The sequence below is a fragment of the Tachyglossus aculeatus genome, chromosome 13 (assembly GCF_015852505.1).
Source record: "Tachyglossus aculeatus isolate mTacAcu1 chromosome 13, mTacAcu1.pri, whole genome shotgun sequence".
NCBI classification, from domain to species: Eukaryota; Metazoa; Chordata; class Mammalia; order Monotremata; family Tachyglossidae; genus Tachyglossus; species Tachyglossus aculeatus.
The window spans coordinates 22,080,137-22,096,389 of record NC_052078.1 but is presented as its reverse complement, the minus strand read 5'-3'; the positions used below and the strand labels follow the sequence as shown (position 1 = coordinate 22,096,389).

The following is a 16,253-nucleotide window of genomic DNA, read 5'->3' as shown; positions in this document are numbered from 1 at the left end:
GAAACAGACCAGACTGGAGTAAAAGCCTGATGCTAAATGGGGTTCCTCAGCTTAGTCACTGGGAATTATAACCATTGTTTATGATCATGCAATTTAAAATTATTCCAACCTCAAACGAATTCAGAAATGAAACCGATGAGGGACAGGAGATAGGTGGGCAACAGAGACAAAGTGGAAAAGTGTCCAACCTAATTAATTTGTATCTATTCCAGTGCTTAGTAGAGTGCCTGGCAGATAGTAAGTGCTTAACAAATACCATTTAAAAGAAAAAAGAAGATTCACAGCACAGTGTCAGGACAGAAATTCCCATAATTTGCCGGAATTAAAGGATACAATTAGACTGCTAAAAGGAAAATATTGGGAGGGTAAGGGATTGGCATATGGAAAATGGCACCAATTTTATATGAGATTAAAATGGAACTGGGACAAATTTGCATTTTGGTTTAGAAACATTTACCAACCACTGCCAACTTGGAAGAATCTAGCAGCAGATCTGAAAAACACCTTAATATAAGGCCAGTGAATGAGGATTCTGCATGCAGGGCTGGAGAATGGGTGAAAACAGGAGACATAAAGATGGTAATAGGGGTAAAGACAGCGGGGAAAGAATGAGTTACTTTAAGATGGTTCACTAGGGGTGACAAGACAGCCTGAAGACTAAAGGAAACTGATTAAAGCCTCTGAAATAATCCATCAGAGCAAGAAATAATCTGAAACAGGGCTGTAGACCAGGGGCTTGAAGAAGACCAGGCCACCTAACAGAACAAAATTGGTGCTTAGCTCTATGAGAAATTAATGCAGCAGTGAAGATGGAGGCAGTCATAAATTCACATACAAGAAATCACCTAGTGCAAAGAGCACAGGCCTGAGAGCCGGAGGCCCTAGGTTGATCATGGCTGTGTCACTTTCCTGCTGTGTGACCTTAAGCAAGTCATATCAGTTCTCTGGGCCTCAGTCACTTCATCTCTAGAATGGGGATAAAGAATGTGAGCTCCCTGTGGGACATGGATTGTGTCCAATTTATTTTGCATGCATTCAGTCATTCTTCTTGAGCATTTACTGTGTGCACAGCACTGTACTGAGTGCTTGGAAGTTAAAATTCAGTGGCAGAGGGACAATCCCTGCCCACAATGGGCTCACAGTCTAGTAGGGGGAAGACAGACATCAAAACAAGTAAACAGGCATCAATGTATGTACCTCAGAGCTTCGTATAGTGCCTGGCATATAGTAAGTGCTTAACAAATACCAAATTAAAGTCTCGAAGGGCTCAGTGAACAGAAAGGTATGGATGTCAGCATGAAAGAGCTTGGGCTTGGGAGGCAGAGGACCTGGGTTCTAATCCTGGTATGTGCTTTTTTTTTTAAGTGGTATGTGCTTCTCTTCCCTACTGTGTGACCTTGGGCAAATCACTTGACTGTTCTATGCCTCAGTTTCCTCACATATTTAAATGAGGATTAAATACCCATTCTCCCTACTACTTAGACAGTGTGCTGCATGTGGGATAGGGATTATGTCTGACCTGATTAACTGGTATTTACCCCAGGACATAGTACCGTGCTGGGCACATAGTAAGCTCTTAAAAAATCCCCCAGTTATCATTATTGGTAGATGGTCCAAACCTAAGCTCGAGAAGGGATGATCAGAAGGGCAGTCATCCCTTAGTACCGCCAAGTGTCCCACTGCCCTAGGACAGCCAGCCAGGAAGGACCGCTCACCGCTCACATGAATTCTGAGACATCTCTGCATCAAAATAAGGTATGACCTCCTGAACTCCAGCCTTGAACTCTATAGCTAATGACCTGTACGTTTTGGCTTTAGGTTTTACATTTTCACCCCAGACCCACCTTGCTTAGCAAGTTGCACAACTGGTCTTTTCCATTTGAAAACCGTATGCGTTACCCATGGAACAAAGTTGAACCGTTTGGAAAGGAAATACTGTTCTTTCCAGAAATTTCCATCTTTTCTAGACAGAGAAACGTTTGTATGCTGCCATGGAAACCAACGAAATGTTTTATATTATGATGGCTTTGGTGTCGAATACAGTTTGGGGCATCTAGAGTATTGTGGATTCTCAATAAATGGCTTGGTTCTTTTCCATTAGTAACAATAACAGTTAAAACAAGGAGAAATGGATCATCTAGAATTCAGGACCTCCTAAGGGGACTCGATCTCCCTGACAATATCAAGGAGGCAGAGCTGCTGCTTTGATGTCTAGTCACAGCCATGCCCTGTTGTCAGCATGTTCACAGTGAGGCCATTTCTTTAAGAAGAAAGGGGACAGATGCTATATTTTATGCATCAGGTGCCTTGTTTGATTGATTAATAAGAGTCAGAGACGTTTTCAGGGATGAGTAGACAACTGCATTCAGGTACAGGAAAATGATTGATAACAGGAAAAATTAACGTTGAGACCGGCTAAAATATATTTCCCAAACCTCTCTTTGACAATTCTGAATAAAAGTGGCAGTGGTGAATTGGAAAACCACAGCCTGGGGAAAATGAATGATAGTTTCGTTAATTAGGAAACTCTTGGGTTGAAGTATGTAAAACCAATGAAGGGTGTAAACAGGGCAAATATGAAATTATTCTTATAATTCCAGAACAACAGGGCACCTTTCACATCTTGTAGTGGGGTGGATCAAAACAAGCAAATGGAAAAAAAAAAACCAAAAACGGTAGGATAGTTAGAATCATATATTTATGCTTCCTAGCTGTTGGGGCAGAAAGTATCAGTGGATTCACAAAAAGTTTGGATAAATCCATGAAGTGACTATGATGGGTTATCAGAGGGAATTGTAACCATGTTAGATGGGATATCTCTTTAAATTATATATTGTAAATCATTTATTCATATTAATGCCTGCCTCCGGCTCTGGACTGTTAAGCTCAATACGGGCAGGGAACGTGATGTCTAATTCTGTTGTATTGTACTCTCCCAAGTGCTTAGAACAAGTGCACGTAGTAAGTGCTCAATAAATACCATCTATTGATTGATTTACATCATTGACAATGAGGATGGAGGTAAGGAGATTCACCTTCAAAATGCTTCTCTGGTGGTGCTGGCACAGACTGACTAGTAGGCTGGAGGCTGGGGCTTAGCATGACCGGGGAGACATTTCCATGACACGTCAGAGAGGCCAGGCTTTTACCAAGCCTGACCTCTCTGAACGGGGTGACCCAACCAGGTCTTAGGGGGCTCATTTTCTGAGTGGGTTGTACCCTGGGTGCCAGGCAGCCCCAAACTGACAGGTGGTAGTGACCTCGGGGCTATCGTCAACCTGATCCGGTTTTCCGATAGCGTCTTATGTATTTGTGTCGGTTATATTGTTATGTTGTACCCTCCCGAGTGCTTAGTACAGTGCTCTGCACACAGTAAGCGCTCAATAAATACCACTGCTTGATTGATATTCCACATGCCAGCTGTGTCCCATGCAGAGTTCTCCTAGCCAGCCCATGCTCTGACCCAGTATGAAAGGCCTTATGGATGACTTGTTTTTACGTTAACTCAGGTTGTTTTCAGTAACTGCCCCTCTAGACTGTGAGTTCCCTGTGGACATCTCTGCACACAGTAAGCGCTTAATAAATACGATTGAATAAATGCGATTGAATGAATGAATGACAGGGAACCTGTCTATCCACTCTGCTATATTGTACTCAATCAGTTATTCCTATTTAGCCCTTACTAGGCACAGAGTACTGTACTGAGCTCTTGGGAGAGTACAATGCAACAGATACTTGCCCTGCCCACCCACGCACTTAGTACAGTGCCCTTTCTAGAGTAAGTGCTAAGCAAATATGATTTCATGATCAATAATCATCTCAGTGTTGCTAAGTACTGGGCATAGTTGGTTAAATTAAAGAGTGGGTAACTGCTAGTCATGTCAGTTATTTCACCAGATATTTACAACATAGTTTGTTAGAGAATGTGTTTTCTTTGTTCAATATTTATATCCTAGTCATCTTGACATGTCACTTGGAGAAGTGGGCTAGGCAGCTATTTAGTATGAGAGTGGCCTTAGTCTTTCAATTTCTTAGCTAGAATGCCATCATCTATTTCCATAATGCCCAATCACAAAATTTAGCATTTTGAGAGAATACCATTGAGAAAACATTTCCTTTCCTCCAACCCTCAAAAATCCTCTTGGAAAAGGGCCTTAATGCATTGTAGAGTGGAATTTGACATCCAGACCTTGTGAGTCATGTCATAGATCAGTTGTGAAAATCAGCCCAAAACTGTTCGGAAAAGGGATTCCAATCAGTGGTATTCATGTAGCACTTAGCATGTGCAGAGCACTCTACTACACACTTGGGATGTACTAAAGAGGATCACAATGTACTGGGCAAGACGGACATAAAAATACATTACAGGTAGGCAAAGCAACTAAGTTTTAAGTGTTCTGTGTTGGGGTAGGAGTAGGGTGTTGGTGTTGTACTAAGGATGGAAAATGGAGTTGGGAGAGGAGAAAGTAATTTGAAGAGAGTTCTCTCTCATTTCTAAAGCCTTTAGATATGCAGCATGGCCTATTGGAAAGAGCACGGGCACTAGATTTGGGTTCTAGTCCCCGCTCTGCAACTTGTCTGCTGTGTGACCTTGGGCAAGTCATTTCACTTCCTCTAGGCCCCAGTTACCTCATCTGTAAAATAGAAATTAAATCCTCGTCCCTCCTACTATGGGACAGAGACTGTGTCTAACCTGCTTAACTTGTACCTACCATAGTGCTTAAAACAGTAGTGTTTTGCACCTAGTAAGTGCTTAACAAGTACCAAGTACCATAGTTTTTCCCTCCTTCCTAAACTGTGAGCTCTATGCAGGACAGGGACTTTGAACTGTTAACCTTGTATCTACCCAATGCTTAGAAAAGAGTGCTTGGCACACAGTAAGTGCTTAAATACCATAATTATGGATTATTATTATTCATTTGGGCCATGTGGTGAATTAACAGTGTCTAATAAAGTTCCCTTTTTCCTTTCTCACTTCTATAAATCCCTATGTCTGCTGTTACAGAGACGTCCAAGCAGATGGCCCACTATGAAGTTTCGAAGAAGTTCTGGACACCCCGCTTACGCCGAGGTAGAGCCCGTCGGGGAAAAAGAAGGTTTTATTGTTTCCGAGCAGTGCTAAGGAGTCTAGGACCGTGGACCCAGTACAGGCCTACAGGTGTGAAACTTCTACTTTGCCTATATCTTTCAAGGAAAGGAGCCCTTCGCTGCTGTAGTCAGAATGAGAGATTTCTGGATCCATCTCGACCGAGAAGGAACAATCAAACCTTTCTGAGATGCCGGATTCTCACTCGAAAGTAGTTTTTCCTGGTGGGATGGTAGATGGTCGTTCATTCACAACAGCCCCGTGGACTTAGGGGAACTCTGACACGACTATCTTGCTGTTGGCTTAAGCTTGGGATTGGCTTAGGAAGCAAGAGGAAGGAGAATAAAGCTTTAGTTCCCAAGGGTTCTCACCCCCATGGTTCAAACATTTTTTTTCGGGTGTCTCAAAGATGAACTGTTACAACTCTGTAACCTTTTCCCGACAAAGAATGATGATGGGTATCATCCAGGTTGCTGAAATGGTAGAAATACACACACACACACACACACACACACACCCAAATAACCAAATTGTTTTCCATCATTTCGGAAGTGAGAGCCGGTGGGAGGGAGGGGGATTTTTCAGGTCCAGATTCACCTGTTCCCAACAAGTTCATTACCTTTTCTTGTGAACCATTTTTCTGTGAACACCTTCCCCTGCTTTGGAGTTAATCCCCTCTTTGGGGGAGGGGTGGGAAGGGTGGCAGTGGAGGGTTCCTGGGTTTTTCTAATGGGATCGGGGGAATTCTAAGTTTCTGCAGGCTGCCCCAAAAATGCCAGATTCTGATCTGTTTGGAGAGATGGGATCGGTTCTCCTAAGCACAGTCTCATGGTCAACAAAAGGTACTCTGGAGACAAAAGCAACGTGGAGTGTTTCTGAATGTTTTGGAAGGGAGAACTTTGAGAGATTTCAAACAAGTGGCTGTTTGCTAGTTCACCAGGTTAGTACTGATTGCTCAGTTCTTCCAGAGAAACCAATAGAGATCCACCCCCCAAACCCCAGACATAAAAAGATGGAAAATCTTTATCAACCCTGCTGAACCATACAGTAATTTTGTTTAAAGCACATAGTAGTTGCATAAATAAATATATATATATATATATATAAAAGTATATTTTTTTTTATAGCTAACACAAGGCAGGCTCTTGTGACTGTTAAGACTGCTATTTGTCACCTGGACAAAGGAAATGGATTGCATTACTGCATACTTCCATTGAGTTGTAAAATAATCCTTAATATTAGAATATATTTTATGTTGCTGGGAGAGAGTGGTTGATTCAGATGCAGGACTCTACATCGTCCTGATGAATTAAGTCACTATCCACTAGCCAATCTCCACCTTCTCCCAACCAGACAAGGTAAAGATGGTGTCAAACGCTCCTAGATTTAAAACCGTGGCAGGACTGTTTCACTTTGGACATAGTCCTACTGTGTCCTCTCCCTGAATCTTCCTCTCTCCCATGACAATGTCCAGCAGAAAAGAAAGAAATAACAGTTCTTGAGGAGGAGAGGAGTTAATATACATGGAGCTACTGAAGTTGGAATTCAGGTACTATGTGTAGCATGTCCTTGACAATTTAACCCTCAAATTCTTTATCAACTGTACAGCGAAGCCCTTGATTCCACAATTAAGGTACAGACAGTGTCTCATGGTGGCAGATTCAGTTCTTTAATGGACTGGACCTTCTTGACAGGTTAGATTGTTGTTTAGACCTGTGTGAGTTTAGTGACTTTCTCCAGTAAGGCATCGAGTACGGGTGCTTTAGGAACGTTCCTGAAGAAAGCCTTTTGCGCTCTCAAGTTAGCCAAGATGAGGTTTAACCTTGCCCCGGCCCAGGTAGGAATGTAAAGAAAGGTGACACGAAAATCCCAAGTCCAGGGTGGGAGAAAGATCACCCAACCTCCCTGGTGGAGAAGGTCTAATTAGAGAGCAATAACTCAATGGCTAATGCAACTGAATTTTGAAAAAAGGAGAAGCTGACCATTGAGACGGCCTTCATTGGGGCACAAGATGCTGTATTTCCAGTAGATCGGGTGGTCGACTCACGTCTTCCTCCAACAGTAGATGGGCTAACCTGATTATTACATCACGCTATAAGCAGACTTCAAGGCCTGATGTCCACCTTAGAAACAAAATTGGACCAGAAATTATCTTCCATACCTTACACAAGAATTCAGAAGATGTTGTGAGTTGGCCAAGGATGAAAGAGTCTCCCAAGAGCAGTAAGCTAGTGGCAGATTTTCTTGGGGAAGACAAATGTGGCAGTGAATGGTCCTGCAGTGTCAGAAAGGATGGGGGAGGCATTAGAAAGTGGCTGAAATCTTTCCTATTCCACATATTCCTTTCCAGGGATCCTCCATCTTCTCTTTCCGTGCTTGAAGCACACCACATAGGAAAGGGAGGACTTCTAGAGAGTTTGCACAAACAACAGCAAATAAACTTGACTTACTCTGTTCCAAGAGTGGGTGGCAGTGTAGGGATATGGCCAGGAGAGAGAGTGAGAATAATTACCCATACACCTAGGAGCGGAAAGGGAGGAAAGAGATCAAAAATGGAGAGGACAGAGGAAGAGGAAAAAGAGCCATGGAGAAAAGTTAAGAATGCATGTTTGTAAAACAAGTCAAGGACGAGGGCATTTCAGACATCAGAACAGACTCTGTAAGGGAGAGAAAGGTAGTCTAAGGCATTGAGAGGCAGCATCCCTGCCCTCGTGAGTGGGTACCTGGAGAAATTCAGGACAGCAGATCTGATGGAGGACCCGTCCTGTCCCCATGCACCCAAACCACCTTAGGACAGATGTGAGATCGTGTCATCTCACTAGAAAGAATCAAGGGCATCAGTCAGCCTCCTTGTGCTGGTCAACTTCTCCAATTTGCCATTTGTGGTTAACTGTAACTGAAAGGAAGCTTTGGAAATATTCAGGTTGACCAATATCTTTGTTTAGGAGAATCTTTCCTTTCCTGTCCTGTCCCCTCACCTAACTGAGACAAAGAGCCTTCTAGACACCAGCAATTTGGATAGGCCTCCACTGGCACCCTCCAGAAGCACAAGATAAGTCTACTAAGTAGCTTGTTGTGGTCCTACCATTTTCTTTGGCTCCTCCCTCGTTCTGCTTTAACTAATCCATGAACCACTATTACTATTATGATTATTACGATTAGTTTTCAACCATCGGGAAAACACTGAGGGTCACTTGAGCTAATGTTGAGATGTCCTGGCCATGGGACACTATGGCAACACAGAAATCTCTAGAGATAACCTAATCTATCCCCATTGTCTCCAAGGGAAGAGTTTCTCCAAATAGTCCAGAGGTGAGCTGCTCAACGATCTGTAATGAAAGAGGAGTAGATCGCCTCTGCTACCAGTCAGGAATCCTCAGGGTAAGAGTAAGGGCCCTTACGAATGGGTGAAAGTGTCTTTGGTGCATTAGCTGGATAATGTAGCCCTCTCTTGCTTTTTGACTGCCATTTGGGCTTTCATCAGTTTTCACAAATGATAGCCTTATTGGGTATATTTTTCCTCTGGGCTGTCCCCAAGTCTCCAAGTCTCTGCCTCCATTAGCACAGAAAAACAAGAGTGGGTGGTAAGCATTCGCAGCTAACATACCAATGCACACTCCCTCCCGGATTGCCGGCCAACACATTAATTATAAGCACCAAAGTTATTTTTGTACCTGGTGGAAAAAGCTTGATTCATTTGCTTTTTGACTATAAAAATAAATATCATCCCAGCAGTGTCCATATGGGCAGATTCTGTCTTTTGGCCACAGTAAGGTTGAGGAATTAAGTCATTTTCCCCCTAGCTTCTACTGTTCAAGGTGAAACCAAGTAGTCAAAATTGATTTTGACCCAAATGACTCTTTCCCTGACTCTTTCAGTTCTGCTAGCTGAATTGCCTTAGGTGACCCTCAATGGACAGTCAATACTCACTTTAAAGCACTGGATTTAACATTTTTCCTTCCCTTTCCTTAGCATCAGTGGGCTTCCAAATGTAGATGGGTTTCCAAATTGGTTGTAGGGGGTCCAAATTAAAGCCATTCTGCCATGGGTCCAACCTGTAGGTCCAGAGTCAGGGGTTGAATTGATGTGGGGAAAAACAAGCAAAAAGGAATTGTCTTGGACCACATAACTCCACCTGGTCCTGTGTTTCCTCCTGAAGTGCCGGAACATCTCTTGTTTCTTTTTGCTGTAGTGAAAGTGGAAATGCACACAGAGAATGGGACAATTCAAAAAAAAAACTGCCAAAGTGGGGCTGTGTTCTTTAGAAGAGGCTACAAATGAATGTGGGGACAAAGACTGGACGATAAGGAGAAGATGGAAGATGAATAGGCCCCCAGAGAGTAGGGGAGCCGGCCGTGGCTTTTGAGACAGGGAGGTATGCCCCTAACGGGGACAGACCTACCCAAGTCTTGATGAGGCCAGCCCTAACCCCTAATCTTGGACCATTCTGGCTACACCCAAGAGGGATGACTAAATTATCTCCAGAACTTACTCCTTGGAATAGGCAAGGAAGGCACATTCCCCTCTCTCCCTCCCCAGAGGATCTGAACAGAAAAGAGTGAACCAGAAATCCAAGCCCACACAGCTGGTGGCAACTGCCATAGATCTGGGGTCTTGACCTACTAGTCTTTTTTTTTTCCACAAATGACTCTTTTCCTGAGGACTTACACAGTTCTGCTAGCTGAACTGCCTTAGGTGACCCTCACTTGACAGTCAATACTCACTCAAGTGCTCGATTCAACATTTTTCCTTCTCTTTCCTTAGCATCGGTGGGCTTCCAAACCTAGGGTGGTTTCCAAATTGCTTGAAGTAGATACACAGAACTAAAGAAGTTCTGGAAAATTCACAGGCATGAGTGTTTACAGGCCTAAGCCTAAATGCCTCTCAGGTACCCTCGAACCAGCTATTCTGAAACTGATATGTGGCTTGAAAGGGATTCGGATCTCTTTAGGATGTCTGATCGAGAGACACACTGATGTGTTGTAAGCGATGGCTTCCATCATCCAAGTCTAAGGGAGAATTGGCTGGCTCCTAAAAGCAAATATCGCATTCTGTGGCTGGGCCTGTAAAAATCATGATTTGGAAGGCAATGGAGGCCTCTGATCAATCCCAGATGGCAGCTGGGAATCAGGGGAGAATGACAACTGGGAATTTCTGACTATTTCTGGGAAATCTTACCATCCAGGAGGCTTAGCAGAGAGGTCCCGTTAGCTGAATGAGATCTGGCTTTGAAATTGAATCTTGTGAAGTCCAGAAGTCCAGAGCCTCAGGGTGTCCACTGCACTGGAGTTTCTGAGAAGGGATCACGGTATGGTTCGACGAAATCATGTGGCTTTCTTCTGAGTTGGGAGAGTTTGACAGGAGACCTGGTTTGCCAAAAAGGGTGAAAAATCATGGAACAAACCAAAAGACAGAGCACTTGTAGAGGAACTGTGTGTACACTTTGCAAAGATGCACTGTGCCTCCTCCCAAGGATCTGGTTTCTAGTGTTTCAGGGACACCTTCCCTGCTAACCCTGGCGGAAAGAGCAGAGTGGATTTCCCCCAAATCTGAGGCTCCTCTCTCTCTCTCTTTCTCCCCACAACGTTCCTGCCATCCCAACAGCAACCTTCCATTCTGTGTTACGTTCTCTTCTAGAATCCGAACGGTCACTGTTTCCTTGAATTACCTGAGCCTGCAGATGTAAAAGCCATTGTGTCTGTCTGAATTTGCACTAATGAGGTTTCAGAGCAAAGGCAGTGTGACCTACATGGGAAACCTCTATTGAAACCCAATAATGCGGATGCTACATATTTCTGCCAACTTCCTGGTTATTATTTTACTGTAAGGGTTAAACTATCATTACACCTGAATGTATTTCAATACCGAATTTTATTTGCCATCTATTTTTTTTCTCCTGGGGTTTGCTCTATTGTTGCAATAATTCATGATTTTTGTTTTCTGATGTGGCTTCTTACACTGACTTTCTTAGTAAGTTCTTTAGGTCCTGCTCTCGAAACATGAGGCCCAGTTCCTCAGTAGCCAGGGTGTAAAGAAGCCAGTCTCTGGACTACTGGACTAAGTCTGTTCACCCTAGATGTCCCAGAAGGTGGGAATGATCAATTACTTGTGTTCTTGCTGTTGATTTTCAGATTTCATTCATTTCACTTACGTTTGAAAGTCAGTAAATTTGGGGTTTTAGGAGGGGAAAAGGGAGACGTTTATGTATTACTGCTGTTATGTTTGACTACATATTAAACAATAAAAGAGGTTTTTTGGGTTTTAATTTCTTACAAATACCTTTGGTCTCGTGTGGTGGAGCATTGTCTCTGGAAATGAAAAGTCCTCCGGTAGCCAACCACCTGCATTTCTGCTCCCTTCCCCTCAGAGATGAACTGGCGTGACCTGAAAAACACGGGAGTCCTAAGCTCAGAGAAAGCTAGCTCCATCCCTGAGATTTTTGGAAAAGACGAGTCGGCCGCTATTCGAAAAATGCAACCCAATCCCCTGGAAAGGGTTTTTTGGAAATTTTGTCTGGGAAGGAACCTCGGAGAATCAGCGTTGGCGAAATGGCTGAACAGGACGGTTCTAATGGATACTGACACTCATTCCCAGGGTCACTCTGGGCTTGGGTTCCTCCTATCCAGAGATCCCCTCGAAGGGTTTACTGACCCTGTTGCATTGGACTCTCCCACGTACTTCCGGATAGTTCCTGCACACAATAAGCATTCAATAAATACCACTGATTGATTGGGTGAGGGGCTGGGAGCAAAATCAGGACTGCTGGGCCCAGCAAGAGCACCTACAGTGTCACTCATTCAATCATCTTTATGGAGTGCTTACTGTGTGCAGAACAGTGTACTAAGCACTTGGGTGAGTACAATACAACAATGAATAGACACATTCCCTGCGATGCCACATTGTGTTATACCCAGATGGACACACATCCTCAGAAGAATGTTACCTTATTCTGTTGTTCTCACATTCGGCCAGAGCCGACAGTTGGACTCGGTGTCTTCAGGCCTAGTCCCCTCCCTACTCCTTTCCTGCTTGGAGGGGCAGAACTGCTGCTTTGTTGGGATGCTGTGGGGAGAAGGACAAAAGACAATTTGAAGTTGGGCAGAGGTAGGGTGGAGGAGGAAGGGGAGGGGAAGACGAGGAGGATGATGATGATGATGACGATAATAATAATGGTATTTGTTAAGCGCTTACTATGTGCAAAGCACTGTTCTAAGTGCTGGGGGATACAAGGTGATCAGGTTGTCCCACATGGGGCTCACAGTCCTAATTCCCATCTTAAGTGACCTGCCCAAAGTCACACAGCTGACAAGTGGCGGAGCCAGGACTAGAACCCATGACCCAAATCCGTGCTCTTTCCACTGAGCCACGGTGCTTCTCTGAACATGTGCACTGAACCACGATGCACATGGCCCGTCCCTGGTTCCCTCTCTCTCCCTGGCTGGTCCAGGGGGTTAGCACTACCTCTGGCGGTGAAACAAATGGAAAAAAGCAGTGTCAATCGTGATACTGAGGAGAGACTGTGGGGATGCGGGGGTGGGAGGAGGAAGAATCAGGAGCCTGGGATGTGCTACGTTCACGGGAGCATAGAAAACAGGTTTGGGAGCCACGTGAGGTTGTGGTTACCTTATCATCAATCTCCATGGAGGGTTGATGCAGCCACTGGACTTCGAATCAATCAATGGTATTTACTGAGTGTCTATTAAATGCAGAGCGAGTGGGAGAGTACAATCCAACGGAATTAGCAGACACACAGGACGAGTCTACAGTCTAGAGGACGTCCAGTGAAGTAAAAGTCAGCTGAGCTATCATAGAGTCACCCTTGCTCAGAATCAATGCACTGGTGGGGCTGTAAGACATATAGAATTGATGAATAGCACAATTTGGGGTAATTTGGGTTAAAAAAAATGCATAGGTGACCTGGCTTTATGATACAATCTGTTCTTTATGTCATTGTTCCAAGGAGAAAATGGTTGTCTCCTTACAATGTTTCTATTTTAAGACACGGGTTTTAGGAACCAGTTTTGGCAGAAGTCCAAGCACTGCCTGAAGTTGACAGTGTGAGAATAGATTTTAATAAGAGACAAGTAGATAAGCAAATCAATCAATAACAATACATTGCACACTGTAAAGGCTGAATACTATTTCTGACATTTATTAATTACAAAGCGCTGTGCTAAGTGCCTGGATAATAACAAGAATATCAATTCAGGCCCTGTGCCCTGTTCCACTTTGGGCTCATAATCTACTTGGGAGTGAAGAGACAGGTAGAATTACCGGATAATAATATTCAATCAATCAATCAATTGTATTTATTGAGCGCTTACTGTGTGCAGAGCACTGTGTACTAAGCGCTTGGGAAGTACAAGTTGGCAACATATAGAGACGGTCCCTACCCAACAGTGGGCTCACAGTCTAGAAGACTGTGAGTGCTTCTCTAGGCCTCAGTTACCTCATCTGGAAAATGGGGATGAAGACTGTGAGCCCCATGTGGGACAACCTGATTACCTTGTATCCCCCCCAGTGCCTAGAACCGTGCCTGGCACATAGTAAGCGCCTAACAAATACCAAAATTATTATTATTATTATTATTCTCAATAAATGCCACTGATTGACTGATTGATATAATTTGATTTCTATACCTGGAGGTAGGTAAGCATCTACTCCCATTGGCAATCACTACGGGTAATAATAATTGTGGTATTTTTTAAGTGCTTACTATATGCCAGGCACTGCACCAAGCACTGGGGTGGATGAAAGTCAATCAGGTTGGACTCAGTCCCTGTCCCACGTGGAGCTCACAGTCTTAATCCCCATTTTACAGATGAAGTAACTGAGGCACAGAGCAAGAGACAGGACTTGCCCAAAGGCGCAAAGCAGACAAGTGGTGGAGCCGGGATTAGAACTCACGACCTTATGACTCGCAGGCCCGTGGCTCTATCCGCTAGACCACACTGCAGGATCTCCATTCTGCAAGGTTGTATTAAGAGGTGATGAACCTCTTAAAGATGAGGTACCTTAAAGATGAACCTAAAATGTTCCAAATGGAAAAGAACTGACCGTCTCTATATGTTGCCAACTTGTACTTCCCAAGCGCTTAGTACAGTGCTCTGCACACAGTAAGTGCTCAATAAATACGATTGAATGAATGAATTTAACAGTTACTGGGAGGAAAGCACTGTACTAAACACTGGAAAAGAATACACAAGGTAAAAATTAGACAGAGCTCCTGGCTTCCAAGGGGCTCATAATCTAAGAATGTACATAGCTATAAATTATCAATTATAAATTATTCATGTATATTAGTGTCTGATTCATCCTCTAGACTGTGAGCTCGCTCTGGGCAGGGACCGTGTCTACCAATTCTGTTGTGTTGTACTCTGCCAAGCGCTTAGTACAATGCTCTGCACATGGTAAGCGCTCAATAAAGAGAAGCAGCATGGCCTAGTGGATAGACCACAGGCCTGGGAGTCAGAAGGTCCTGGGTTTTTATCCCAGCTCCGCCACTTGTCTGCTCTTTGACCTTGGGCAAGTCACCTCGCTTCTCTGTGCCTCAGTTCCCTCATCAGTAAAATGGGGATTAAGACTGTGAGCCCCTTGTGGGGCATGGATGATCTCCAACCTGATTAAACTGTATCTATCCCAGGGTTTAGAACAGTGCCTGGCACATAGTAAATGCCAGTGTGGCTCAGTGGAAAGAGCACAGGCTTGGGCGTCAGAGGTCATAGGTTCAAATTCTGGCTCCACCACTTGTCAGCTGCGTGACTTTGGGCAAGGCATTTAACTTCTCTGGGCCTCAGTTCCCTCATCTGTAAAATGGGGATTAAGACTGTGAGCCCCATGTGGGACAACCTGATTTCTTTGTATCTCCACCAGCACTTAGAACAGTGCTTGGCACATAGTACGTGCTTAACAAGTACCAAAATTATTATTATTAACAAATACCATAAAAAAACTTAATATTGTTGATGATGCTACGAATATGGAGGGAAAGTGGGACAGTGACGGACACACAGGGAGAAAAATCAAGCCATCAAACTGTAAAATGAAGACTAAAGATGAGGGCCAAGATAAATCACAATAAAAATAAAAGCTATAGGGTGCTGTGACTACAAGAGCAGCGTTTCAGGCTTCTTGTGGATCAGACACTACCCATCTTAGGCCGAGCCAAGGCCTTTCAGCGTTCTGAGGAGATGGCAACATTTCCTGCTGCTGCTACTCTTGCCTGCCCTGCCCTGCCCTGCATCCCCGCATGACTGAAGTGGAGCAAGGCAGGATGAGAAGGAAGTGCCAGGATGAAGTGATGGGGGCAATAGGGGATGGAGAGACTGACGCATGGAGTTCCAGCTTACCCGCTAAGGCAGTCCCGGCGAATTCGAGGGCTGAGGTATGTGTTCCTGCCTCTTCTGTCTTCCCTGAGAAAACAGAGCAAAATAATTATAATAATAATAACGATAATGGTATTTGTTAAGCCCTTACTATGCACCAGGCACTGTTCTAAGTGCTGGGGTAAGTACGAGGCTGTCCATCACCTCGCCCCCTCCTACCTCACCTCCCTTCTCTCTTTCTCCAGCCCAGCCTGCACCCTCCGCTCCTCTGCCACTGCTAACCTCCTCATTGTACCTCGTTCTTGCCTGTCCCGCTATCAACCCCTGGCCCACGTCCTCCCCCTGGCCTGGAATGTCCTCCCTCCCCACATCCACCACGCTAGCTCTCTTCCTCCCTTCAAAACCCTACTGAGAGCTCACCTCCTCCAGGAGGCCTTCCCAGACTGAGCCCCCTTTTTCCTCTCCTCCTCCCCATCCCCTCCTCCCTACCTCCTTCCCCTCCCCACCGCCTTCCCCTCCCCACAGCACCTGTATATATGTTTGTACAGATTTATTACTCTATTCTACTTGTACATATTTACTATTCTATTTATTTTGTTAATGATGTGCAACTAGCTCTACTTCTATTTATTCTGATGACTTGACACCTGCCTGATGTTTTGTTTTGTTGTCCGTCTCCCCCTTCTAGACTGTGAGCCCGTTGTTGGGTAGGGATTGTCTCTATATGTTGCCGACTTGTACTTCCCAAGCGCACAGTAAGCGCTCAATAAATACGACTGAATGAATGAAAAGGTCATTGGGATGGACACAGTCCCTGTCCCACATAAAGCTCACAGTCTTCA

The 16,253-nt window shown here is 44.3% G+C and overlaps 1 protein-coding gene across 1 annotated transcript in view; it reads left to right on the top strand.

Moving 5' to 3' along the window:
• PLXDC2 (plexin domain containing 2) overlaps positions 1-11,357 on the top strand; it is a 251,643-nt gene extending 240,286 nt beyond the window's left edge. The window contains exon 14 of the mRNA XM_038755652.1: positions 5,006-11,357. Within this exon, the coding sequence (XP_038611580.1) occupies positions 5,006-5,122 (117 nt within the window). The 3' untranslated portion in view covers positions 5,123-11,357. The remainder of the gene's footprint in view (positions 1-5,005) is intronic.
• The last annotated feature ends 4,896 nt before the right edge of the window (positions 11,358-16,253 follow it).